General features: G+C 44.0%; 4 protein-coding genes across 5 annotated transcripts; 3 read left to right on the top strand and 1 right to left on the bottom strand.

Annotated features, from left to right (window-relative positions):
* The first annotated feature begins 784 nt into the window (after positions 1-784).
* On the top strand, positions 785-4,340 carry paip1 (poly(A) binding protein interacting protein 1). The gene is made up of 11 exons (XM_077715778.1): positions 785-1,192; positions 1,620-1,756; positions 1,832-2,029; positions 2,100-2,212; positions 2,268-2,379; positions 2,683-2,808; positions 2,959-3,065; positions 3,194-3,308; positions 3,380-3,434; positions 3,514-3,598; positions 3,715-4,340. The coding sequence occupies exons 1-11, from the start codon at positions 985-987 to the stop codon at positions 3,800-3,802; spliced, it is 1,344 nt and encodes a 447-aa protein (XP_077571904.1). The 5' UTR covers positions 785-984; the 3' UTR covers positions 3,803-4,340.
* Positions 4,341-4,481: 141 nt separating this feature from the next.
* entpd4 (ectonucleoside triphosphate diphosphohydrolase 4) lies at positions 4,482-9,580 on the top strand. 2 transcript variants are annotated; one of them, XM_077715775.1, is made up of 13 exons: positions 4,482-4,789; positions 4,858-4,984; positions 5,062-5,259; positions 5,468-5,673; positions 5,750-5,900; positions 5,995-6,098; positions 6,288-6,347; positions 6,455-6,585; positions 7,211-7,377; positions 7,461-7,785; positions 8,157-8,242; positions 8,603-8,764; positions 8,827-9,580. In XM_077715775.1, the coding sequence occupies exons 2-13, from the start codon at positions 4,977-4,979 to the stop codon at positions 9,059-9,061; spliced, it is 1,833 nt and encodes a 610-aa protein (XP_077571901.1). In that variant the 5' UTR covers positions 4,482-4,789; positions 4,858-4,976; the 3' UTR covers positions 9,062-9,580. The 2 variants fall into 2 exon arrangements, with proteins under 2 accessions (XP_077571901.1, XP_077571900.1); XM_077715774.1 differs by having other exon boundaries at positions 6,455-6,609.
* Positions 9,581-10,303: 723 nt separating this feature from the next.
* slc25a37 (solute carrier family 25 member 37) lies at positions 10,304-15,491 on the top strand. Its single transcript, XM_077715997.1, has 4 exons — positions 10,304-10,613; positions 11,975-12,203; positions 12,671-12,727; positions 13,646-15,491. The coding sequence occupies exons 1-4, from the start codon at positions 10,386-10,388 to the stop codon at positions 14,146-14,148; spliced, it is 1,017 nt and encodes a 338-aa protein (XP_077572123.1). The 5' UTR covers positions 10,304-10,385; the 3' UTR covers positions 14,149-15,491.
* A 3,166-nt stretch (positions 15,492-18,657) lies between these two features.
* On the bottom strand, positions 18,658-20,181 carry nkx3-1 (NK3 homeobox 1). The gene has a single exon (XM_077715285.1). The coding sequence runs from the start codon at positions 20,108-20,110 to the stop codon at positions 19,592-19,594; it is 519 nt and encodes a 172-aa protein (XP_077571411.1). The 5' UTR covers positions 20,111-20,181; the 3' UTR covers positions 18,658-19,591.
* Positions 20,182-26,272: the final 6,091 nt, after the last annotated feature.

The raw sequence follows: 26,272 nt of genomic DNA, 5'->3' as shown, positions 1-26,272 counted from the left end.
GCAACTATTAATGTGGGAAGCTTGGCTAATCCATGTGGCAGCCATTGCTCTAATCATTATCTTCCAAACCGAGCGGAAACGTGGAACCAGACCAGACCAGAAGGAGGAGGAGCTGGCCCTGCCCAAAAGCCGCCCTGGCCGGCCGGCCGGCCGGGCCCACTGTCTTTTTCGGCGGACGTCGATGTGCGAGGACGACGGGGGAAAAATAAGTCTGGGACGGGAGGTCTTTTTAATTTTTTTTTAGAAGAAGCGGCGTGACCTCTGTTTGACCACCCGCTTGCCTCCGTCTGGGCGCTAATCAGTGGCAGATGCTTTGATGAAGGCAGATGAAAAGAGAGCGGGAGAACATTAACGCCCGCCGCAAGCTTCCGGGCCTAAAGTTTTCTTATCCTGTTTCCAACAACATCCATCTCATGCACAGCTCTATCTTATAGAAATAAATAAAAAGGAGCACCACCTGAGCCGTTGTGTTTCAAAACCATAGATTTTGAAATATTTGGTGGACATGTGTTTGGAGTTTCGGGCTCACAGTTCTGGGGTCATGGGTTTGATCCCCCATTTAATGATGGGATGTATGTTAAATGGGGGTACAATAAATTCCATTATATCAAATGGGGGGTCTAATAAATACTTTAATATTTTTTTAAATTTAAATTTAGGTCCCACTTTATCTAATATCTTAAAAAAAGACAGACATTTGGTGCAAAGTCTATTTCCACTTTGCCAGTTTTGCTCCTTTAGCTTCCACCCCAGGCCACTTGGTGGCGGTATCTCTCCCTTCAACCTGAAAACAACACGGTGTTTGTTGTCAGGAAGTGGTCCAAAAAAGTTCATGCTAATGTACCCATGGCTGTCAACATGAACTAACCGTAGAAAGTCATGCGCTGAAAACCTCCCGAACCCCCGGATTTTTTGGGCGCTAACTGCATTTTCTGTATATATCTTTTCATTGAAAGGGGTAGAGCTGGAAAAAACAAGCAAGTCATGAACGACAATTTTAACAGAGCTCCCGGAGCAGGGAGAAGTCGACAACATCCTCCCCCCGTAGACGCTGCACTCCCGACTACGGTTTGGGACAACGACGGTCGCTTAACCGTCTTCAACCATGGGGAACCTTTGAGACAGCCTCGAACATACCCTTCTGCGGGCGATTTTAACATTAGCACGGCCACTGAAAATGGCGACGGCGGAGGTAAGGATAAGGAAAGGGACACGACCGACTCGCGGCTAATGCTAACTAGCCTTTAGCATTTACTTTGGATACCAAGCACTTCTCTCCCATTTTTGCTTACTTGGCTGTAGGCCTAAGTGCGTCACATCAATTTCAACATATCTCACTTTCACGTTCTTTTTCGCAACCAAGCGTATGATTAAAGAACCGGAAGTATCGTAAGACCCCCAGAAAGTACGAACCATTGAGATAATTTAGCCTTTTCATGTTGTTTAGGTGGGGAAGTAGTTTCAAACTCTTGCTCATGTGACAGTACAATTTATACAAAAATATCATTATTAATGACGCAATGACGTGTTCAGATGACGGAGTGTGTTTTGCATCCTTAAAAAATGAGTTAGTTCAACTTTCTAGTTCTAAAGGAAACCCTGTATTGTTCATTTTTCAGATAGTAAAAGACAGAATGTAGGCCAGTACAGTATAAACCACGACAGGCCTTCCAATCAAATCGACTCCTTGGCTCAAACGTCCAAACTGTCCGCCAGCGCGCCGGAGTTTGTCCCAAACGTGGCGCCCCAAAGTGACGTGAGTATCAACATGGTGCCCCTTATCCGAAAAATGCCGGCGCATTCCAATGTCCTTGCCCTTTTTCCCGTGAAGGCGCAGGCGTATTACGAGGACTTTGACGACACGTTTGACGCTCCGTCCCTGGCCGACATGGTTCGAGATTTCCTTTGCCACCTGAGCTCCTCGCCCGAGATGTTCGAGTCGGACGTGGAGCACATAACGCACGTGCTGAATTCCTACGTGACCACGGTGGAGTTGTTGGCCGAGCTGGTGGAGCTCATCTACACAGAGGTTTGAATTAAGATTGACACTCGGGCCTCTACTTAACAAATGAATTGATTAACAGACTTTTTTGTCTTAGTCCACCGCCATTCCAAACTTCGCGTACACGGGCGCTCGGCTTTGTAACTACCTGTCGCATCACCTGGAACTCAGCCCACCCTCCGGCAACTTTCGTCAGCTGCTCCTAAAAAGGTAAAATTCCCTTCCTGCTGTTTTGCTCGTACAACGAGAAAACCTGGTTTTGCAGGTGCCATAAAGAATTTGAGAAGCGAGACGTGGCCGTGCAAGGAGACCCCGACACGCGGAAAAAGTTCCACGCGTTTGTGCTCTTTCTCGGAGAGCTCTACCTTCACCTGGAGGTGAGACCAGCAAATGCGTCACTTGTTTTTGCGCTACCGTGACGCAGACACAAAATAGGATGCTTGAAATGTGGTGCTCGGACGTTTGGTTGCCGGTCAAATGGTGACAGACAGTTTACTGTTGAAACCACCTCTCAAAATTATATTCATGAAAGAGAGTTTAGTATCTAAAAGAGAGAGTGTAATATATAATTACTGTTTAATATTTAAGTACATTTGACCGGTGACCAAACGCCCGGGCGACCAAACGTCCGGGCACGTCGAACTGTTTGTAAAAGGCCGTTTGATTTTGTTTTTGTTTAGGTAAAGACTAGCAAAGGAGTTTTAGGGCGAGCTGAAATCCTCCTGCAAGCACTGAAAGACCTCCTGAACACTCTGCTTTCCAGTCCCATGGATGCAAACATCATCTGCGCCGTCAAACTACTCAAGGTAGGAACACAAAGTCGGGACTGATGATTTACTTTCCCGGGCCACATTTGGCCCCCGGGGCCCCCACTTTGACACCTGTCATCAACACGGTGGTTGACAATACTGAATCGCACTTGTATATCGGCTTTTTTTTTTTTTTTTTTTTTTAAGCTGACTGGTTCCGCCTTGGAGGACGGCTGGAAACAAAATGGCAGCACCTTCATGGACCAGCTGATCCAGAGGATACAAACCATCATACTGGATGCTACTTGCAGTAGGTGCGTGCGGCTTCATGTCTTATCAGCTGGGAACACGACGGACGCTAAGTGGAGGGCGGACACGTTTTGTGGCGCCGCGCCCTACCCCGCCGACCTCGACCTTGCCAACAAGTCAATTCCTTGTACAGGGACGCCCGACAAATGCTCATCAAGCTAATGGAGCTGAGGTCCAGCGACTGGGGAAGAGTGTCCGCGGCGGCGGCCAGCAACGCCACCCCTGAAAACGACCCCAACTACTTCATGGCGAGTGGAAGAAGTTAACACCAAGTTTAACACCGTTACTTCAATTCTTATTGTTATTATTTTGTCAACAGAACGAACCTACTTTCTACACAGAAGACGGAAAACCTTTCACAGCAGCAGACCCAGGTCAAAAAGAAAAAAATACACATTATTTTACTGTCATTTCCTGAAGTTTCTCTTCTAAATGGGAGTGTTTTGTCAACAGAATTTGCTGAGAAATACCAAGAGCTCATGGAAAAGCAAGATTATTTCCATGAGTTTGGTGGAGAAAATGAAACTGAAACGGATGAGTGAGTCCTTCTAGTTGTTTTTCTTCTAGTGGTTGTGTGCTATTCCATATCACAAATGGGCTTCATGTATGAATATGTAAAATCCATCAATGATAAAATATAATACGCTTTCTCAGGTACGACTTTGATGACGAGATGGACCCTGAGATGGAAGAAGCCTACGAGAGTTTCTGCTTGGAGTCGGAGAAAAAAAGACAGCAATGACCCCCCAAAAACCGCCTCTCCCGAAAAATACTTTTACCGTAAAGTTGTCGAGCAAAACTGTAAACAAAAAGGCATTTTAACCAAGCTGTTCATAGTGGCACTTCTGACACTCCTTTCCGGTTAGAGTAGATTAGTTAAAAGCAGACAATCGACGGGAAAGTCCATTTAAACAAAAAAAATCCTTTGTTTCTGGGAGTTTGTTTGTTTTTGTTTTTTTTAAAGAAACATCTGTCTTGAAACTACTGTTTTACATTTCAAGTACTACCAATGAGGGACTGCCTGCTGTGGTGTTTGCTTTTATTATTTTTCTCCCCAAAGGTTTTATCAATTTGTTCAAAGTGCCCAAGTCGACACACTTGAGAAAGTTAACTAAAATCTATGATTTTTGGCCTAAATCAGATGCGTTCAGCATATTTTGTCATCTGAATCTAGGACTGTTTGTTAGCAATCCACACAGGCTGTACAAAAAACTCTGTTTTATAGTGTGCTTTTATTATTTATAGTATTGTTTGCCTGCAATAAAAGATTTATAATGTGACTTTTTTTTGTAAAAGGTAAGCCCTGCCATGAATACACAGGATTGTTTGCAGCAGTGGAAGGAAGCTCTCTAATTGGCTACCAAGGCGGAAGTGAAGTCAAGATGATCACCCGGATGTAACACGTCATTCGCCCTGCTCTTGACAAGTACTCCTTCCCGTCAGCCGGTTTCGGCTAGAGTCAGGTGCCTGTTTCTGTCAAACTTTTGAGTCTATAAATATAAATTAGCTATTTGGAATACAGCGTACGTGTAACTACGTTATTGTTGCCGACGAGTGTTAATTATCAATTGTTAACTTGTCTTACACCCGCAAAGAACTCCGAAAAAAATGTTGCTAACGCTAACAAGCTCCAGCCGGTTTATTTTTGAAACTCGCTAGCATTCTCTTCTTCCACGTTGTAATTTCCGCATTGGAACCAAAAGTACGCACGGAGAAGCCACAGTTGGAGGTAATCGTCACAATAACGCCCTCTTCCAAAGGGGAGGATGAATTTGGTTTTAAACGCCCGCTTTTAAGGTCATGAGGACTCGCGAAGAAAGCGGGATGGAGTGCTTCAAAAGCCGGAGTCGCTTCATCCATCCCACCGACTAAGAACTCGGCTTGGAAGTAGCAGAACACGGACGACAATCATCACAATGGGCAGGTTTGTCTGCACTTGTGTGTCGAATAATGGTGACTTTGTCCTGTGTGCGCCTCATCTCCCTTTTCTTTTTCTCTTAGGTTGAGTTTTTCTTGCCTGTTCCCAGCTTCCTGGCATTTCAGCATCCCATCCCAGATACTTCAGCGCCTGATGCTCCCGTCATTCAGGCAGCTCATCTTGGTTGGGGCGCTCTTCCTCCTACTGGGGGTCTTTTACTTCGTCCTTGTCGTCGGAAAGTTGCCCGCCGGCTGGAGGAAAAAGGAAAACCACTTCCATAGGTTTACTCCCTTTCCTTTTTGAATGACTGCCAATTCTTATTTCGTATCAAAATGGATGTAATGTCTTAGACCCTGACTCTAAGACGACAGACTCTTTTTCAGTCTTATGTCAATGCAAAAAAACACCGTCTTATATTCATGCCAATACGGTATTTGCCGAAATGTCTCGGCCCGGCAACAAAGCGAACTCGTCCTCTTCTTTTGGCAGGCACTTGGCTCGGGTGACGGACATAGACGCCACGGACGCCAGCGATCCCGACCTGAACTACGGACTGGTGGTGGACTGCGGCAGCAGCGGCTCCAGGGTGTACGTGTACTGCTGGCCCAGTCACAACGGCGATCCCCACCAGCTCCTGAACATTCGCCAAATGCGGGATCCCAATCGCAAGTCGGTGGTGATGAAGATCAAGCCTGGTAAATTGGTCAATGGTTGTTTTGCGCCACCACGCCTTTGGGTTCACACATCACACTCGATGCATTTTTTTTTTAGGAATTTCCGAGCTGGCCGCGACGCCAGAGAAAGCTAGCGACTACATCTACCCGCTGCTGAGCTTTGCCGCCCAACACATTCCCAAGAACAAGCACATGGAGACGCCCCTTTACATCCTGTGCACCGCCGGAATGAGAATTCTGCCTCAGAGGTACATCTAGTGAGGCTTACGTGCACGCTATTGGTCGCCTGACCGCCTCCAGTGGCGACGCTCAGTGTTTTGTTTTTTTTTGGTGCAATTTCAGTCAACAAGAGGCCATTTTGGAAGATCTGCGGACTGACATCCCAGTGCATTTCAACTTTCTCTTCTCAGATTCGCACGTTGAAGTCATTTCCGGAAAGCAAGAAGGTAAAATGAGACTTGAGTCCTTTTCAATCTCCAATCGGCAAAGTAATGGAAAATCTACGCCAGACATGGGCAAACTACGGCCCGCGAGCCACATCCGGCCCGTTAGGCGTTTTAATCAGGCCCGCCGACGTTGTTTGCAGCATATTGTGTACATTATATCAACCTTCAAATGGGTTCTCTTTGTTCCAGGGGTCTATGCATGGATAGGAATCAACTTTGTTCTGGGTAAATTTAATCACGCTCCCAATGGTAAGGACGCTTTTACTCCAATTTTCCAAAATAATGTGAAAAATCAATCATGTGCTCATTTAGCGCTTAAATATGTTGTGTCGTCCTTCTTCTGCCTTGCTGTCAAGATGGGGAAGCTGTTGTGGAGGTCAATGTACCGGGAGGTGACCAACAGGAGGCGCTGGTGAGAAAAAGGACAGCTGGTGTTTTGGACATGGGCGGAGTTTCCACACAGATAGCATTTGAAGTGCCCAAAACTGTAAGCTTTACATCTCCACAACAGGTTATTATCCACCACCAATTCTGTTTTCTGCACTCGTCCTTTTTTGTTTTGCTTCTCTTTCTTGGTTAAAGGTGCTATGAAATGTTAGCCATGTAAAAAAAAAAAAAAAAAGCAAAATGACGGCCCTTTTACATCTAGAAAACTAATTTGGTGCTTATTTTTGTTAGTTTTTTCTATTCATCTCATTCCTAACAACCCATCATGGAACACAGACTTTTTCCAGAAATTCTGGTTGTGACATCACAACCAGAATGGATCCTTTTTAGCTTTTTCCAGCGCTACTATTTGGAGATTTTTAGTGAGCAAGGCAGCTGATAAATGAAGACTGATTGGGATTTAGTTTATTATTAAGCCTTTTTGTCTATTTTAGATGGATTGGACTTCCAAAATATGCTGCCGCCGCCATTTTGAAGTCGCTTTCATAGGACCTTTAACCTTATGGTAACCATGTGCTCTCTGCAGTTTGAAGATTGACTAATATTTGGATGATTTTTTTTTTGTTGCCAGAATGGCCAATATTTTTAAACCCATTTTGGAAAGTCAACACACTCTCTGATGCCATTTACCAACTGTCCTTTGTTTTGTTTGTTTTGTTTCAAAGGAGGAAGTGGCCAAGAATTTACTGGCCGAATTCAACCTGGGATGCGACGCCCATCGCACGGATCACGTGTACCGCGTCTACGTGGCCACCTTCCTGGGTTACGGAGGAAATGCGGCGCGCCAAAGTTACGAGGACCGCCTGGTCCAACGCGCCGTCGCTCGAAATAAGTGAGTATCGCTAAGGGAAAATCCAACGCCGTGTTTTGTCATTACCCAAATGGTAAATGGCCCATCCCATCCCATCCGCCCAGATTATCCGGCGAGCACGTGGGCGAAACGGTCGAGTCGCCCCTCCCGGACCCCTGTCTCCCCAAAGACCTGCAGGAGGAGGCGGGATCCCCCGAACGGAAGCTCCACCTACTGGGCACGGGCGACTTTGAGCAGTGCCGTCGTGCGCTCGGACCGTTCCTCAACCTCACCGACGAGCCACAAACGTCGCTGAGCGGCATCTTCCAGCCGGCCATCGATTACCGCAACAGCCAGTTCTACGGCTTCTCCGAGTTCTACTATTGCACGGAGGACGTTCTACGCATGGGCGGAGACTATAACGCTTCCAGATATGCACAGGCCGCCAAGGTAAAACAAAAAAAATATATATATTTCTTCAACAGATCACATTCCAACATGTTACGACTCCCCAAGATATACCAAAGGAGTCGCAACTACCACAGCAGAAGGATTCAGTTAATGATGAGCCAGACACACTGCAAGTAGCCTTCAGTGATCTTTTATTAACAACAAAATCCACCAAAACCTGGATTACGGGATAACATAGGGGAAGCAAAAGATACTAAAGTGGCACCCTCAAATAAAAATAGTAAAAAAACACCCTCCCATACAGGTGTTCAAATAAACACCCACAAAAATACAGGAAATAATTATCATAGTATAATAATTCATTCCTGTGCAGTGATGAATTCCTGACCGAGTATCTCCATTTTTTTCAGGCTTACTGCGCCACCCATTGGAAGACTTTAAGGGAACGCTTTGATTCGGGGTTGTACGCGTCCCACGCTGATCTCCACAGACTCCAGTAAGTTCTTATTCTACGCCACAGGTGTCAAAGTGGCGGCCCGGGGGCCAAATCTGGTCCGTCGCCTCATTTTGTGTGGCCCGGGAAAGTCAATCATTCCTGTTTTAGGATCTAATTCAAATGAAGAGTATAGATGTATATTACATTTCCTGATTTACCCCCTTTTAAATCAAAAATTGTCATTTTTAATCCATTTTTTCTGTTTTTAGTTCAAAAATCATTTTGGAAAATCTAAACAAAAAAGGAAAAACAGCTCAAATAAACATTGTTTTAGATCTATAAAAAAACGAATATTCAGGTCTTTTAATCCATTAGTTTGACATGAATGTAGGTGCCTTAATGACCTTTCTTTGTGCGCAGGTACCAGTGCTTTAAATCCGCATGGATGTATGAAGTATTACACAGGGGTTTCTCCTTCCCCAAAGACTACCAAAACCTAAAAACGGCATTTTTGGTGTTCGACAAGGAAGTCCAATGGACTCTGGGAGCCATCCTCTTCCGAACGCGCTTTCTACCTTTGAGGTAAGACTCGTCCGTTGTTTGTCTCCGTGCCGAGATTGACGTTTTGCTCCTGATCTTTCCAGGGACATCCAGCAAGAAAGTCTGAAAGGAGTTCACTCTCACTGGAGGCACAGCTTCTCCATTGTCAACAATCATTATGTATTGCTGGTGTGTTTCTTCATCGTGGTTCTGTCCATCATCTTGTACGTGCTGCGGCTTCGGCGAATCCACCGCCGGGCGGCGCAGCGGTGTTCGCCTTCTTCGGCGCCGTGGCTGGAGGAAGGCTTGGACTCTACCGCCCTCCTCGTCAACCTCTGAGCAGCTTCTCGTTGGAGAGACTCCACACAAAAACGGTTAGATTATGTTCGCTTCAAATGTCCAAACCTTTCCGGTGCTCGGACGTTTGGCCGCCGGACGTTTGGCCGCCGGACGTTTGGCCGCCGGACGTTTGGCCGCCGGACGTTTGGCCGCCGGACGTTTGGCCGCCGGACGTTTGGTCGCCGAAATGTCTTCATACTACTGGCGACTGTTTGCAAGAAAAGTCCATGTTTGTACTTGTGCAATATACACGTCTTGTCACTGTTCCAAACACTCCTACGTCATAAACCTGTTTTTTGTGTTTCGTTTTGTTTCCTATACTTTAACGATGAGCACTAGACGTCCTGGTGCGGCGTTTAAGTCCACGCTTCGTTTTCAGAAGCGGCCATTTAAGTTGTAGAAAGGTCGGTCGGTGACAACCGCATGCAATGTGTAATAATAATAATAATATATGCAACGTTGGTGTCATGAAATGTTTGTCACATTGAAATGCACTAATAAAGCTTTGTGTTTTCTCAATCTTAGAGTCACTCTTTTTTTTTTAAGGAACAGCTATCATTTTCTGGTATTCACACTTACACTAGGGTTTTATAACCAGTCTTGCGGCAGTTAGTTTAAAAAGGTGACGTGTCACAATGCTTTGCTTCTCTCATTTGCATAAAATATCTTTTTTTTTTAACTAAGCAGGCTATCTCTTCTGACCAAGCCCAATTTTATCCGTCGCAGCAATGTTGTGCTTGAGATAAAATCATGAAATTCAATTCAAAATGTTTTACAATACAGTCCAGCTAAACCTCCAAACCTGTAGTTTAAGATCATTGTATTGCAACACTGAACTGTTTATCAAGGTGAAATATATAAGAGTTGTCGCAAGATATTTGTATTTATAAAATAAAATTATGTAACATTTTAAATCATTGATATAATTTTTGACAGTCACTTTCCTTTCATTGGAAAAAGCACGATCAACCGTGGTGAAAATAGAGTGAGGTTTTGTTTCTTTTATTTTTTTAGTTTATTGTTTTTAAACGTCTTTTCATAATTGAACCGTTTTAAAAATATTAAACTCATGAATAGGATGGTTACATGAGCTCGGTTTTGTTTCTCGAGAGACAGTTTCGAAAAGAAAACTTCTCATTGGCCACCTCCCTCTATGAGCCCGCCCTATTTGCAAGGCTTCTGCCCTCCGATTGGTCAGTCATCAGGGCGCCGCACCTTCTGGTGGGGAGCGTCGTCATTTGGGCTCGCCCGACTGGTTGACTACTCACCATGTCTTCCACGCCGCCGACAAGCTGATAAGTGGCGTCCTTCGGGCTCGCCACGCATGGAGTTGAGCTCGGAGCCGGTGCTGGCCCCGCTGGAAATGTCGAAGACGGCAAGCCAAGGTGGCGGCGGTGGCAGTGGCGGTGAGCCCGTTCCCGGCGAGGGCGACCACGGCGACGGCGACTACGAGAGTTTACCACCTCATGTCTCGGTGACGACGCACATGACAGCGGGCGCAGTGGCCGGCGTCCTGGAGCACACGGTCATGTACCCCGTGGACTCCGTCAAGGTAACGGACGCATGGCTACCGCACCACATATACGATACCGATAACAAAATGATAGTTTTGTGTATTCATGCAACTCCAAATGCCCCGCAGACGGCTTCCGTTGGCTACGGTCGTACTTAGCTAGCTAGCATCGGTTAGCAACAAACTGGCCAACCTGCTTGACCGCACTTAATTGATAAATTGTTGACCTTCATATCATAAGGAAATTAAACAATGTAAATAAATTAGCACAAAAACTTGTCTCGTCTGACAAGAAAGTTTGTTAAGACAACACACCGGTGATACTTGATGATAATTTTTAGGAGTTTTGAGCACTTTTCTTCTCTTAACGCAAATTACTCGTATTTCAAATATTCTTCCTCCAGCGATTGGATTTTCCAGCATAAACATTTCCTTTTATTGTTAATCAACTCTTTCACTGATAGTCTTTAAAAACAATTTGAACTAGCATGGAACTATCACGTTTCACTGGCAATAGACGTCCAAGTAGTAGTCCATATCCTTTTCCGTAGTTATGCCAACAAGCATGAAACAATACAATTTATTCCGCCACTGAAACCCAAACAAGTTATTTTTTTTCTTTGAATAATACAACCCCCCCCCCCCCTAAATATGCCAAAACATTTTAAATTTCCATTCCATAACATAAGAGCATTCTTTTTGCATTTCTGGTACTCCGAGTTGACGTAAAAAGTAGTTTTTTTTATTTTTCAAGAGCAATAGCGCCTTCTTTTGTGTCTTGGCAATTTGTCGTCTGTTACCCAAACGACTTTTGTCATTTCCTCTTGAGCATATTTTGGATTTTGCTCTCAAGTTTCGTCACATTTTCTCTCCGGCCGCTAATTGGAGCTGTGTTTATTTGGATTCTTGCAAACTAACGAAAGCCTTGACCTCCCTCCCAAGATACCAAACCAGGACGCACCTTTTTGTGCCAATGGCGTGGATAGCGCTTATCTATACTACACACCCCCGAAATCAGCCTTACACAGTTAAGGGTGTGTTTGTGTGTGTCCTCGCCCTTAGCCTTGTGTAGTATTGATTAGCAAAGTAGCAGTAGTACTACTACAACCGTCACAAAAGTCCATGGGACCGGTCATGTTCACAGATGCCATTTATGGCCACGTACATGCGCTTTGTTTTGAGTTTAATAATACAATTAAACAAAAAAAATATGGATACTTCATGCTAAAGCATCTAAATGTATTTATTTATTTGCCCATTGAACTCAAAAGACTAAAGTTCCATTCAAATATGTTTGTTGTTCATAAAAATGCAGCAGAACTAACAGACAAAATCATTAATAAAATATTGTGTAGCATTAGCATTGTTACATTTACTTATCTATTTTTTTCCTTTCTCAGACCAGGATGCAAAGCCTGCAGCCCGACCCCAACGCCCGCTACCGTGGCGTGTACCAGGCCCTGAAGAGAATCGTACTCACGGAGGGCTTTTGGCGACCGCTCAGGGGTCTCAACATCACGGTGGTGGGCGCGGCCCCCGCCCACGCGCTCTACTTTGCCTGCTACGAACGGGTCAAGCGCTCGCTCGGCGACGTCATTCAAGGCGAAGGGAACAGTCACCTGGCCAACGGTACATATGTTTGCTTTGTTTGGACCATTGCTCTGGCAGCTCTGACGGTTCTGGGTTCGAGCCCAGGTTGAGTCATCACTGTGTGGAGTTTGTATGTTCTCACTGGGCTTTCGTGGGTTTTCTATTGGTGCTGTTATTTCTTCCCACATTCCAAAAATGTGCATGCTAGGCTAATTGTATGCTACATTTTCTTTAGCTATGATAGGCTGTCTGTCTTTTTGTGCATGGCCATTGGCTGGCCTCTCATTCGGGGATTTGTGCCCCGCCTGGTACCTGGGATAGGCTCCGGCACCCCGTGACCCTTGTGGGGATAAGCGGGATGAATGTTTGGACGATGAAATTCAAGGAAAATTTCATGTCTTTTTGTCAAAATCCATCTTTTTTAAAATTTCATTTTTTTATTTTTTACTTTTATTTTTTTATCAAGTGACAACAATTTCTTAACTTATTTTTGATCTTTGCCAAAGGTATTGCTGGCAGCGTGGCCACCGTTCTGCACGACGCCATCATGAACCCGGCTGAAGGTAAGCGCCACTTTTGATACACTTTGTCGTCCCAAAAATGAGCACTTTTTTTTAAGACAAAAAATGCCATGATAGCACTTTTCCCTCAAAGTATCAGTCATTCATTGCAGACACTTTCAAGAATATAATATAATATAAGCGTTGAAAATGTCAGCCTTAGCAGAAATACAATGAAGAATTGATAAAAATGATCTTACGGTCTATAAGGGCACGTTATTAATCATGCTATATCTTGTAATTTTGATGAAAGTTGACTATGTTGCATTTAAGTTTTGTTTAAAAATGATAACTTCTATAAAAAAAGGTAAGTTTAGCTCAATTGTAGTCTTAAATTCTGCTCCTTTTGACACTCAAACAGGTGCACACCTGCCGATAATAACTATACTTGATGACAATGTGTATGTATACTATTTGATCGATGCCATATCATTTCATACTTCGTTAAGTCCATGATTAGCATTTTGCGTCTTGTGCGCGTCTAATATCACGCAGCGTCGCTTTCACGTATTTTTGGGTCGGCACTCGAACGCACCGGTTTAAAAAAAGCCAAATAAACGCTCCAAAGTGGACTGGAGAACTCGGTTTTATAGCGAAACGTCTTGACGCCGCGACTTGAGCAGATTTTGGACCCCGATCCCTCCCACCAAAGTGACCAAAAAGGCTGAATCGAGTGGAAAATTAGCCTTCCTCACACGACTATCCCGCCCCCTAAACAGAAAATGCCGACAGGAGCTGCAGATAGCATAACACGCTAACCTCAGGAGTGCTCACATTGGATAGCTAGCGAGCTAGCTCAGGCCTAAAAATGCCACATTTGACTCCCCCGGGCTCGAACCCAGAACCCCCAGAAGCCCGGACTGTGATCTCCATCTAAAGCCTGTCCCCAACCCATCTCTTTTTGTGTCCCTTGTGGCGCAGTGGTCAAGCAGCGGATGCAAATGTACAATTCCCCCTACCGAGGACTCTGGGACTGCGTCCGCACGGTGGCGCGCACGGAGGGCGCCGGCGCCTTCTACCGCAGCTACAGCACGCAGCTGACCATGAACGTGCCCTTCCAGGCCGTCCACTTTGTCACCTACGAGAGCACGCAGGAGTGGCTGAACCCGCGGCGGCGCTACCGGCCCGAAACGCACGTGGCGTCCGGGGCGGCGGCCGGCGCCATCTCGGCCGCCGTCACCACGCCGCTGGACGTGTGCAAGACGCTGCTCAACACGCAGGAGAACGCGGCGCGGGGCGCCGGCGCCCACCTGTCGGGCATGGCCGACGCCTTTCGGACCGTGTACCGGCTGGGCGGACCGCCGGCGTTCTTCAACGGCGTGCGGGCCAGGGTCATTTACCAGATGCCGTCCGCCGCCATCGCCTGGTCCGTCTACGAGTTCTTCAAGTACTTCCTGACTGAGCGGGAAGAGGGGAGGAGCTAAAACGTCTGAGGAGGCCAACATTTTTCTTCTCCCCGTGGATGGCGCCCCCGCAGGATGAAATAATCCAAACGTTCCAATTTAGACCTTTTTTTTTTTTTTTAGATGTTTTTGATATTTATTTATTGGTTCTTTCGGAAGGAAGCTTCATTTATTGCGCGTATTTATGAGAAGCTATTAAGCTTTTTTTTTCTTTTTCCAACGCTAAAAGGAATGTTGACCCCGAAACACTTTGAAGTGCCTGCTTTTGCTCAGCAAAACTCATTTTTAGCTCCAAAAAGATTTTATTGGTGGCGTTTTGACTGCATTTTTTTCATCCACCAAGGGAAACTTTTTTTTTTAAAACATTGTTTTTCCGAGCAGTCTATTTGAATTCCTTTTGTTTTTGTTTTTTTTTAACTGCTAATGCCATATTAAGCAGAAATACCAAGTAGCTGACCTCACTTCTTTAAAAAATGACAAAAAAATCCTGCCAGCTTTGGCTTTAAAGCCACACATGGCTATTTTGTCCCGTTAATGGAAATTAGCTTGTAGCTCATAGGGCTGGGCGATTTTCCCAATTTTCTACGTTAGCTTAATGCTAATGCAAAAGGGTCAAAACTCTTGCATAGTAAATACTACCAGTCAAAAAACAATTGATTATTGAAGGGTACTCCTACTTAAATGGTTCACATTTCTACAGTGAATACATTTGCAAATGGCTTTTGTTACTCATAGCTTTTCACCCCAGCTTTAAAAAAAATGCATTCCGCCATCTTGGGACAGAATCATCCGCATAGAAGTGTTTGCCACCAAAGAAAGACGCACTGTTGTACCAATGCTATTTTTCTACGCATCGCCTTTTAACGGGAAACTTTATTCCACCCTGGCTTTATTATTATTATTATTATGTTTACATGCACGTTGTGGTGAGCACCTCCTTTTAAACGGCGGCTTTTTCTAGCGGGTTTTGTTTGGAATGATTCACACCAGGAACCATTTTGTTATTGTAACTTTTCTAATGATTTTTTTTGTTATCGTTCAATCGTTTTATATCAATTTTATGTCCAAGTTGGGCTTTCAGAATTTTCCATGAGTGGACAGGAATTTTTACATGGAGCTTTATATATAAATATATGCATTTGCGACATCCATGTTTTATGCAATAGTTTGAAGAAATCTGCTCAGTCACCCAAAACGTGTCAGGTAGTAGCTGGTGCATTTATATACTTTTAAAATTGTATTTTTATTTTTACTTGAAACGCTGTTTACGCACAAATCTGGGCAGTGTCTGTTTTATGTCATCTTTTTTCGACGAGGCCGTTACGGCCATGTAACACTGGAGTGGAAATAAACACGAAAAATGATGATACAGCGTCTTATTTGTTTGTGTGATTTAATAGCGGCCAAGTCAAAAAAAAGTCAAGCCAATTCTTCCAAATTAACCGCTTGATGTTAGTCCTCTGGTGGCTGATAGGGGGTGCCAGAGGGCCAACATGGAAGCCGAGATGTAGTTCGCTCAAAAGAGATACATTTCAAATCAGAAGCAAATCTGCTTGTCACTTGAAATGGATCTTCGGCCCTATTAAATCTGCTTTATGATAGATTCTGCATGATGTCATACACAAACATGAGCATAAGAGGACTTGGTGGAGTCCTTCATTTGGCTCCAAAAATTCGTGATTTTTTTGTTTGTTTTTTTAAAAACAATCATGTATATTTATTTTGAAGCGTTAGCTCTTTGGCTAACGTTAGCGGCCTTAGACGTCCCACCTGAGCGCTGCCAGGCCTTCCCTGTCCTCGCCACGACCTTTTCGGCGTTTACAGTCGTGGCGGCCGTCATTTCTCTGACTGTTTACAAAAAAGTAACTTTGCAAAACAAGGGCGATTTGCCGTTCTTATCGCCATACGAAAACAGTGGCCAGCTTTCTTCTGAAGCGGCATGTCCCGGCGTGGATGGGGGGCCCACGACGGGGGCCCACGACGGACGCCCGCCCGCCTGGACGAGGAAACGCGGGAGATCCGGTTACGGGCTCCAAGGGAGTTTACGATAGCGGCCGGAGAGATGAGGGCCGCTTGAAAACGTCTTATCGCCTCCGTCAAATTTGTCCGACGGTCACGGCGCATTGCGGCGGACACAAAGACTTCCTTTGTGCTCCTGCTTTTATATTTCTTTTCTATCTTTACGTGGGTCTACGGGTCTTTAACTCTTCGTGGAAAGACATTTGGCCAATTAGAGGCCACGCCGGAGCGGTTAGCGCTTCGCCCTCCTAGTTCGAGGGCTCGATCCCAGGTGGCTCTGTTTTTTTATAGATCTAAAACAATGTTTAGTTTAACTTTTTTATATATATTTTTATATTTATAGATTTTAGAGAATGATTTTTGAAGTAAAAACTGAAAATATTGATTAAAAAATTACATTAATATTTAGATTTTTTAAAAAATGGATTAAAGAACTGGATTAAAATCCCTGAATATTCCGTTTATCTAAAACAATGTTTATTTTAGCTTTTTTATATATATTTTTAGATTTTACCAGATGAATTTTTAACTAAAAATACAGGAAAAATGATTTAAAAAGACAATGATTGATTAAAAAGGGGAAAAATCAGGAAATGTAATATCCATCTATACTCTTCATTTGAATTTGATCCTGAAACAGAAAGTCGCCACTCATGATTGACTTTCCCGGGCCGCACAAAATGATGCGGCGGGCCACATTTGGCCCCCGGGCCGCCACTTTGAAACCTCTGCTTTAAGTAATTGGTTGTTTGTCTCCTCCTGCCCTGTGATTGGCTGGCCACCAATTCAGGTGTGTATATCCCAAAGCCTTGTTTACGTTTCTAAGCCAACGTACTTGAGGGTACTTTAGGGGTCGGAACCCCCCGTTGAAGACGTGTGGTCGCCAGCGTGTGGCAAATTCCAGGCTGTCCGCAGACACCGTCAAATCAGCGGCGCATTTTGGCGGCCGTCAAAACAGACGCTATCGTACCCGCTCGCCGTCTAATTACCCGCCGATAAGAAAGCATTTGTGGCAAGTGTCCGCCTCGCGTTGGGCGACCGGTTTATCCGCCCCCGGGGGAACACGAGGTCCGTCCCAGGAGCCGCTCGGCAGGTTCCCGGCTTCATGGCGCGTTGGCATCAGGCGCACAGATAACAAGAGCCTCTTTAAGATGTTTGTCTGGCTCGGCTCGTTGACGCGCCTCCCGATAACGCTCGTACTCCTTCTCCTGCGCCCAGGGGGTCCAACCCGGGGCCCGCGGGCAGGAAGCGGCCCGCCTGGGGCTTCAATTTGGGCCACCTTCCTTACTGGACGCTCTGAATCAAATGTGCTTTTTTTTTGACAAAAGTCTTTGGTCAGATTGGTTCTTGCGCCCCTTGTGGCCGAAGCGATGCCCTGCGTGGCTTCCAATGAGTTAACAAAGGAACCTTAAAATGGACCAAAAGCAACAGAAAGTCACCTGGAAATGCCCCCAAATAAGCAGAAAGTGGCCAAAGAACAGGGAGCAGTTGGGAAAATTCTTTTTGCGCCCCCTACAGGCGAACCAATACCATCCACGGCACCCAATGGGTTAATAAGGAACGTTAAAATGCCCCAATACCAAGAGAAAGTCCCTTGGAAATGCCTCAAAATAAGTAGAAAGTGGCCAAAGAACAGGGACCAGTCAGGAAATGTCTTTGATGCGCCCCCTGCAGGCGAACCAATGCCATTCGTGGCAGCCAATGGGTTAACAAGTAACCTTAAATTGCTGGAAAACCGAGATGAAATGGCCAAAAGTCAGCAGAAAGCCACCAAAGTAAATGTAAAATTGGCCAAAAATCAATTGGAAATGCCCCGACGTCTACTTTTTTGAACCGAAATAATGGTGTTTGACGTCGGCGGCCCATTGCCAACTGGCCATTCGGGTTTGAGCTCCTCCGACGGTGACGCCGAAGCGGCGGTTTTATCTCCGAGACGTCACGTTGTTGTCGTGGAAATCTTTGAGGATCTCAGCGTGCCGTTTGTCAGCCAGCCGTGTCGCTAGCCTCCTTGCAAAAACTCCGCTTCAACTTGTTTTCATTGATGCACTTTGTTGATTTGCCACACAGTTTTTTTTCTTCGCCTTCTTCCTTGTCGCCGCAAAGCTCTTAAAGCAACAGAAAAATATATCGGATTAATATGATGGCGATGTGATGCAATTTGTCCCGATGATGCGTTCAAGGACCTCCCATGGATTTCACATTCACGTCATGTAACGCCTCGATGAGAAAATGTCGTCCCGGAATACAAAAGAAATTCAAGTTACGAAAAAGCAGTTCGCTTTTGGCGTAACAAGGTCAAAGGTCACAGAGGACATTGCAGGAATTTTGCGATCTGGCAACCCCTCGATACCACCCAGATTGCTCTCAAGTTTTGAGGCAAAGTCACATGACAACAATTGAAATCATTAACAATTTGCCCGATGCTTTGGATTTGGCTGCTTAGGCTCCTCCTCCTCCTCGTTTGGGTTAGGACGGTTCACGTGACAGAAGATTGCAAATAACGGCTAAAGATAAATTTACAAACTTTTATTGGTATCCATGGGTGATTTTCCACAAGCCTCCGTAAACCATATTTAAAAAAATCAATCATATTTTTTACACTCATCCGCACAATAAGATTTGCCATTTTCTAACACGGCCATCTTAAAATAAGAGTCAATGTCTTTTTATTACAGCGGAATCATCGGACATTTGATGGCGCGTACACCGTTTTTTTTCGCAAAATGTGACAAATAGTCCGAATGGGGAAATCCCAGGCCAGATCGGCCGGCACGTGGTGTCAAAGTGGCGGCCCGGGGGCCAAATGTGGTCCGCCGCATCATTTGGTGTGGCCCGGGAAAGTCAATCATGAGTGACCTTTTTCTATTTTAGGATCAAATTAAAATGAAGAGTATAGATGTATATTATATTTCCTGATTTCCCCCTTTTAAATCAATAATTGTCATTTTTAACCCATTTTTTCTATGTTTTTAGTTCAAAAATCATTTTTTGAAATCTAAAAATATATATAAAATGTTCAAATAAACATTGTTTTAGATCTATAAAAAACTGAATATTCAGGTGTTTTAATCCAGTTCTTTTAATCCATTTATGAAAATAAAATCTAAATATTATATATTTTTAAATATATATATAAAGCCCTGAATATTCAGTTTTTTTATAGATCTAAAAAAATGTTTATTTTAGCTTTTTTAAAGTATATTTTTAGATTTGACAAAATGATTTTTGAACTAAAAGCAGAGAAAATGCATAAAAAAATGCAATTATTGATTTGAAAAGGGGGAAATCAGGAAATGGAATATACATCTATACCCTTCATTGGAATTTGATACTTAAACAGAAATTCGGCACTCGTCATCGACTTTCCCAAAATGATGTGGCGGTCCACATTTGCCCCCCGGGCCGCCACTTTGACACCCTTAGTCTAGCCGAACTTGGAGCTGGGTCACCACAAAAGGGGCCTCCATGGAGCGGCGTAGTGCCACCAAAAGGGGCGGTACTCCACTCTGGCGGCCCGGCAGAAAGAGTGCAACAAGACGGAGGAAGGTTCCATTCCCTGCGTCCCTGGCATTTCGTCCGCTCGGTGGCACGCCTGCTGCCTCCTCTTGGTTTTGTAGCGCCGGTTCTGGAACCAGATTTTCACCTGCGTCTCGGTCAGTCTCAAGGCTCCGGCCAGGTGGGCTCGTTCCGGGGGCGACAGGTACTTTTGGTGCTCAAATTTCTTCTCCAGTTCCAGAACTTGGAGGTGCGTGAAGGCCGCCCGGGTGCGTTTGGGTTTGTCCGCCAACGTCTCGGGCGCCGACGCCGTCGCCGCGGGGTTCCGGTCGTCTTTCGGGGAACCCGGTAGCGCCGCCTCGTCCGTGGCGTCCCTTGGCGACTTTTGGCCCTCCTTTGCGTTGGCGTCTTTGACGGAGAGGATGTCCTCGATGAGGAAGGATGTTTGAACTTTGACCCGGTCGGACATGTCGGCCTCCGCCTGGCTCGGGCGAGCGAGCGAGCGAGAACGAGAGAGACAGGGAGGGAGAGTGATAGAAAAGTCTGTGGGAGTCTGAAGTTTGCACGTGTGCGCTGCCTTTTTGTACCGGTGCGGGGGCGGGCCTGAGGGGGCGGGATCGGGCAGGGGGCGTGGCCGCCCCACTAACTTTTTACTGCACCTGGTTGACATTGTGTATAAGAAAGTAGAGAATGGCGACACATATTAAAAGGCCGTCATTTGAAACGAGTTTGATTCATTTCATAAAGGATAATACTTATGCGTGAATATATACATGGAAACGTGCAATATTTTAGAATTTGCCTTGTCCGGAGGTGACTTTTTATATGACTTGTTTATGTTTTTTATTGGGGAATATGCACTTTGTGGAGTAGCAGCGTTCATTTTGTTATATACAGCTGTTGTGTAATAGCGATTTTGATTTGAAATATAGAAGATTGGAGCCAAAGGCTAATTTTTATAGTCAATTGTGCAAGATAAAATTAGTAATTTTGTTAAATGACATTCAAATTAATCTGTTTTAAAGGACTACATCTCAAAGAAATCTGTTCTGAATTTTAAAATAATGTTAACAGTTGCATTTTTAAAGAAAAAGTACATTAAATTAAGTAAAAAAGGCATCAAATCTGAATCTAAGGATAAAATAAAATAAAACTAATAGTCTTAGTATTTAATAAATGAGAATGAATATTATCTGAAAACAATATGATTTTGCTTTTAGTACCAAATAGTACATTTCCTATATATACATGAAGCTCGTTTGAGGCCTTTTATAAATAATAAATAGTGTTTTTTTTTTTTTTTGACGACGTGAGTGTCTAGGGTGGGAAAACGCGGGTGCGACTTTGGGTGGTCGTGCTAATGACTTTGCCACATTTTCCGTGGCTCCTCATTTGCTACTTTCTTGTTGTGCTTGAGCCCAGGAAAGATACATTTAGTGTTCGTCTTGTGGCTCCTCTGGGAATTGCCTGCGAGTCTCCATTTCAGGGTGACCAACAGGGCACGGCGCCCCGCCGCCGGCCATCTTGCGCAACGTAGTGGTAGTAGTAGTAGACAAAGTTGTCAGGAGAAAAGCCAAAGTGGAAGAAACAAAAGTACACCTTTTCTTCTTCTTCAAAGGTTCAAAGATTGGAGCTGGATTGTCACCCAAAAAATGGGAATAAGTCATATACACGCAATGTATAAAAGTACTACTAAAGTACTACTAAAGTACTACTAAAGTACTACTAAAGTACTACTAAAGTACTACTAAAGTACTACTAAAGTACTACTAAAGTACTACTAAAGTACTACTAAAGTACTACTAAAGTACTACTAAAGTACTACTAAAGTACTACTAAAGTACTACTAAAGTACTACTAAAGTACTACTAAAGTACTACTAAAGTACTACTAAAGTACTACTAAAGTACTACTAAAGTACTACTAAAGTACTACAAACGTAATACTAAAGTATTGCAAAAACACTACAGAAATACTACAAAAGTACTACAAAAGTACTACAAAAGTACTACAAAAGTACTACAAAAGTACTGCAAAAGTACTGCAAAAGTACTACAAAAGTACTACAAAAGTACTACAAAAGTACTACAAAAGTACTACAAAGTACTACAAAAGTACGACAAAAGTACGACAAAAGTACTACAAAGGTATTACAAAGGTACTACAAAGGTACTACAAACATACTACAAAAGTACTACAAAGTACTGCAAAGGTACTACAAAAATACTACTCGAGTACTACAAAGTACTACAAAAGTACTGCAAAAGTATATATTTATATTTTATTTATTTATCTTTAAATAGGGCTGACCCTACTTTGCGTTTTTTTGTCCATCGCAGTCATGTCTAATCTTCATTAACTGCGATAAATGAGGGATTACTGTACTTATGCTACATACATGCATGTACGTATACTCCAAGTGTACTTCCCTGTACTTGTACTACAAGTAAGTGTACTTGCCTGTACTTGTACTACAAGTAAGTGTACTTGCCTGTACTTGTACTACAAGTAAGTGTACTTGCCTGTACTTGTACTAGAATTAAGTGTACTTCCCTGCTCTTGTATAAGCCAGAGTACTTGTGCTACAAGTAAGTGTACTTCCCTTCAGTCGTACCGCAAATCTACCTGCGCAATTTGCCCACAATATTCGGGTTTCCGATTGAAACTCAACGTGGATGTCTTCTTAAAAATGAGTGAAGTGTTCGGGTGTCCGTTGGACTCGGTCAAGGTCAGCCCTAACCGTATTAAAGCGCGCATTTCCTGTGGATTAGCCAATATTGTTCCCATTGTTTGTTTTGGCGACAACTTAATCGCACTTTTGCATCCTGTGGCGCGTTTAAGGACGGCCCACCAGTGATTGGAAAAGCATCCGATTAGGTCCCGTCCAGAGCTTCTTGTGGGCCTTGAGCTGTTTTCTGCTAAACACCGTCTTAAGATGGCCGCTTTGATAGCATTCTTTCACCTTGACTTGGTGGGAAAGTTGAGGCCCGACGCAAGCACCAACGTTTAATGTCCGGGATTTCTTTGCGAGTGTCGCGATTTGAAAGCGCTGCGAATGGGTACCTTCTGCCGATCTTCCACAAAGTATTTCGTCATTAATCTTGCCTTGTTTTGGTCTGGTTTCGTCTGGTCTGGTCCGGTCCCGTCTGGTCTTTGTCGGAGCGTCGTGGCACAATGGCTTTCTTCTTTTTTGGTGCACGGACGTCACTCATTTGAAGTGGCGGCCGTCGCCGGGAGCCAAACGCAACTTAGTTGGAGCATAAGAGGCTAGTCAAGCATTTTAATTTTTTCGAGCCATCACGTAACACGGCCATTATTTGGAAAAAGTCCGTTTGATGATGTCATAGTTGTGCTTCTTTGTTTGATGGAGACGTTGACGTCATTCTGCCTTCGAGATGACCTCCATCAAAAGGGAATTTGGACATTGTAATCAAGCATCAATTCAATCTTTTGACACACACACACACACACACTGCGAGAGATAAAGGTGGGTGGCTAATAAGCCTATCTAAACCCCATCAAGAGTCCCTGGACTCCACTTTGTTCATCCTTATCATCTCTAGGGTTTTTTTCCCTCCACTAACAGCTCAGTCATCAGTTTAATGGAAATATACGTTTAATTTATTGCATTCAAAAGGGGCGGGTGAATGTTTAAAAAAACATGTTTTTTTGCTTTTTAAATTACTCAAACAAACAAAATAATTATTCCCCTTTTTGTTAAAATCCCAATTTATGGCATTTAAAATTTTAGATTTTAAAAATATTTTATGATTTTTACCACAATTAATCACTAAAAGTTACAGATATGATTTATATATAAGTTTAAAGTGAAAGCACTTGAGTTAAAAAACACTTTTACATAAATTCATCAACATATTTGACATAAATAAATACATTGACTATCAATAAAATTAACATCCAAAATATTCATGACACGATTCTCATATTAATCCTTACGAATGTGTTTTTTTGTGTGAAAATAAACAACAGGTGGCTGCACTTCCACTCACGGCCACTCGTAGGCAGCAGTCAGCCACCGTGCCTTGTCATGTAGTCATTACGCCCAAACGCACGAGGACGCTGTTTCCCAGATCAACTCCCATTTGCGTGCTATTCACATCTTTTACGATGTTTTTTCACCCCCTCCATATTTAGAAACGTCCATTCAAACAAGTCTGGACAAAAAAAAGGAAGAAAATCATACAATAACGGCCATATTTTGTACAAACATGCTTACTTTAGCGCTGAATGAGGTCTCAGATTGTAATTCGTTTTCCCCCAAAAATCGAGAGCAGCGCCGATGATCTCCAGTATAGAAGGGCGCCACCTATCGGCCAGAGGCGAGTGTCTTGATGAGATTGAAGCCCCCATCCCCCTTTGGAAGTTTCCTCTAAATAGGCATGAAATTATCTGTGCCTCTGTGGCCGAGATTAGCCGCTCGGCGTCCTCGGGCTCTTCCGACAAAAGCGCCGCTTTGCACTTTCTACTTTGAGTTAAAACAAAGTTCAGAAAGATGGACAGAGATAAAAAAGAGGGACGAAAAAGAGAGAAAGAACGACAAAAATCCTCCCATACGTGTGTCAGATAAGATAAATATTTTATTTCAGCAAAAGACACTGTCACACTTGATGCATTTGTATCTTTCCCGACTTTCCAGTAGAGAGAAAAAGAAGCCAAACATATCCACAGGATGGGCCTTAGATGCAAGTGGCTATAGTATTTTTAAAGTGCAAGTCATTTACACGAGGTCAACCATGCGTTCGTTACGTTGAAAATCTTCACTTCACTCCTCCATAGAGTGGCCTTATTTTCAATAGTAAAATAACTGTCACCTATAGTATATATAGATATAGCTCTATCTATAGGATATATAGACATGGGAATACAAAATAAACTTTACAAGTCACTGAAGCTTTTCTTATATATATTTTTTCTGTCTTTTTTTTTTTGCTGGAGCACAACAACAATCAATCACGATCAATCGATTTCAAGTCTTGAGAGGAAAGAGTACCACCACCACGTGTCGTTCACAAACACGTTTTGCGCGGCTAACGGCTAGTCTGTAATATTCTTTATTTTTATTTTGTATTTTTTTGGGTCCCTCCCCCATGCAAAAGTAACCTGGACGTGGCCTCCTGCGAGCAGACATTCAGTAAACAGTTACATTCTCCCAAAACCACCGTTACATTGGACTGGGTTGAGGAAAACAGTCAATTTGCCCAAAAAGTGACGACGCACAGGAATGTCCACCGGGGGGCGGTGGTGGCCGAGAGGTGTCGGTAGCTATTCCAATTTGGGTACTCGGACATTTGGTCGCCCGGACGTTTGGTCGACCGTACGTTTGGTTGCCCGGACGTTTGGTCGCCCGGACGTTTGGTCGACTGGACATTTGGTCGACTGGACATTTGGTCGCCCGGACGTTTGGTCGCCCGGACAGTTGGTCGCCCGGACGTTTGGTCGCCCGGACGTTTGGTCGCCCGGACGTTTGGTCGCCCGGACGTTTGGTCACCCGGGCGTTTGATCGCCCGGAGAGATATTTGCAACTTTTGCATTGTTGTTCTTTTGCAAAAAATCATTCCAATTTGCATTTGTCTTTTATTTTTTTGAACGCAAAGTTTTTGGCCAATGCCGTGGGCCCGACACTTCTCGGCCACCGTGCATGGGAAGTGGGTGTGTCTTCGATAAGTAGCCAGCAGCTGTTTGGGTTTGGGGATTAACCTGTGACGAACAACACACACACACACGTGTGTCGTATGTATGGCAACGTTTCAATGCCCTTTGTTGGGATGGAAAGGAAAAAAAGTGCATATTGACGATAAAATGAGATAGCGTGGGACCACAACAGGGTGACATTAGCTCATGCTAGCCGTTGACTGAGCTAAACAATCAGCAAAGGGTGCTTTTTTTCAGCGTGTCGACAAAAAGAAAGCTTGGCTTTTGTGTGGGAGATCATTGCATAGTTTGGAATTCTCAACCGGCTGAAAAGTCAAGTCAAAAATAACATACGCTAATGTTTGTGCTTCCATCTGCTCTATCGCTTTGTCAATCATTTTCGGTCATTTCAAGTGTCTTCCCATCTCAGCTGCTTTTGCCCCGCCTACAAAATAATCTAACAGAATATGACATCACAACCAGAATGAGCTGCGATTCCAAATTTCCATCTGCTAGCATGCTATCCATTCTTATTTTTATTCCATTCTGCCATTCCGTCAACACGCGCTAGCTAGCTAAAAAAGCTAAAAACAGTGATGTCACAACCAGAATTGCGGGCGTGGCCTAACACATTGTTTTGGATGGAAAAACTAGGTTTTCTACATTTAAAATGACAGGTATGACATGCTACCTATTTCATAGCATCTGGAAAATGACAAACACGGACGCATCGGTCCAAGCCACGCCTTGAAAGTGCATCGTAGCGAACGCAAAAGTGTGGTTGTGGTCCCATTTGACGACATGGTGATGACATCACCTGACCCATTTGTTCCCCTGTGACCAGCACAGTCGTGACACGTATCCCATTCAGTCTTTAGTTTTTTTTGGCGTTTATAGACCAAACTTGCTTATGATCAATGTACAGTACGTGCTTTAAGATAAGACATTTCAAATAATAAGAGTAGGAAAATAAATATAC

The sequence above is a fragment of the Stigmatopora nigra genome, chromosome 4, assembly GCF_051989575.1.
Source record: "Stigmatopora nigra isolate UIUO_SnigA chromosome 4, RoL_Snig_1.1, whole genome shotgun sequence".
NCBI classification, from domain to species: domain Eukaryota; kingdom Metazoa; phylum Chordata; class Actinopteri; order Syngnathiformes; family Syngnathidae; genus Stigmatopora; species Stigmatopora nigra.
Note: the sequence above shows the minus strand (reverse complement) of the source record. Positions and strands in the feature narration are given on the sequence as shown.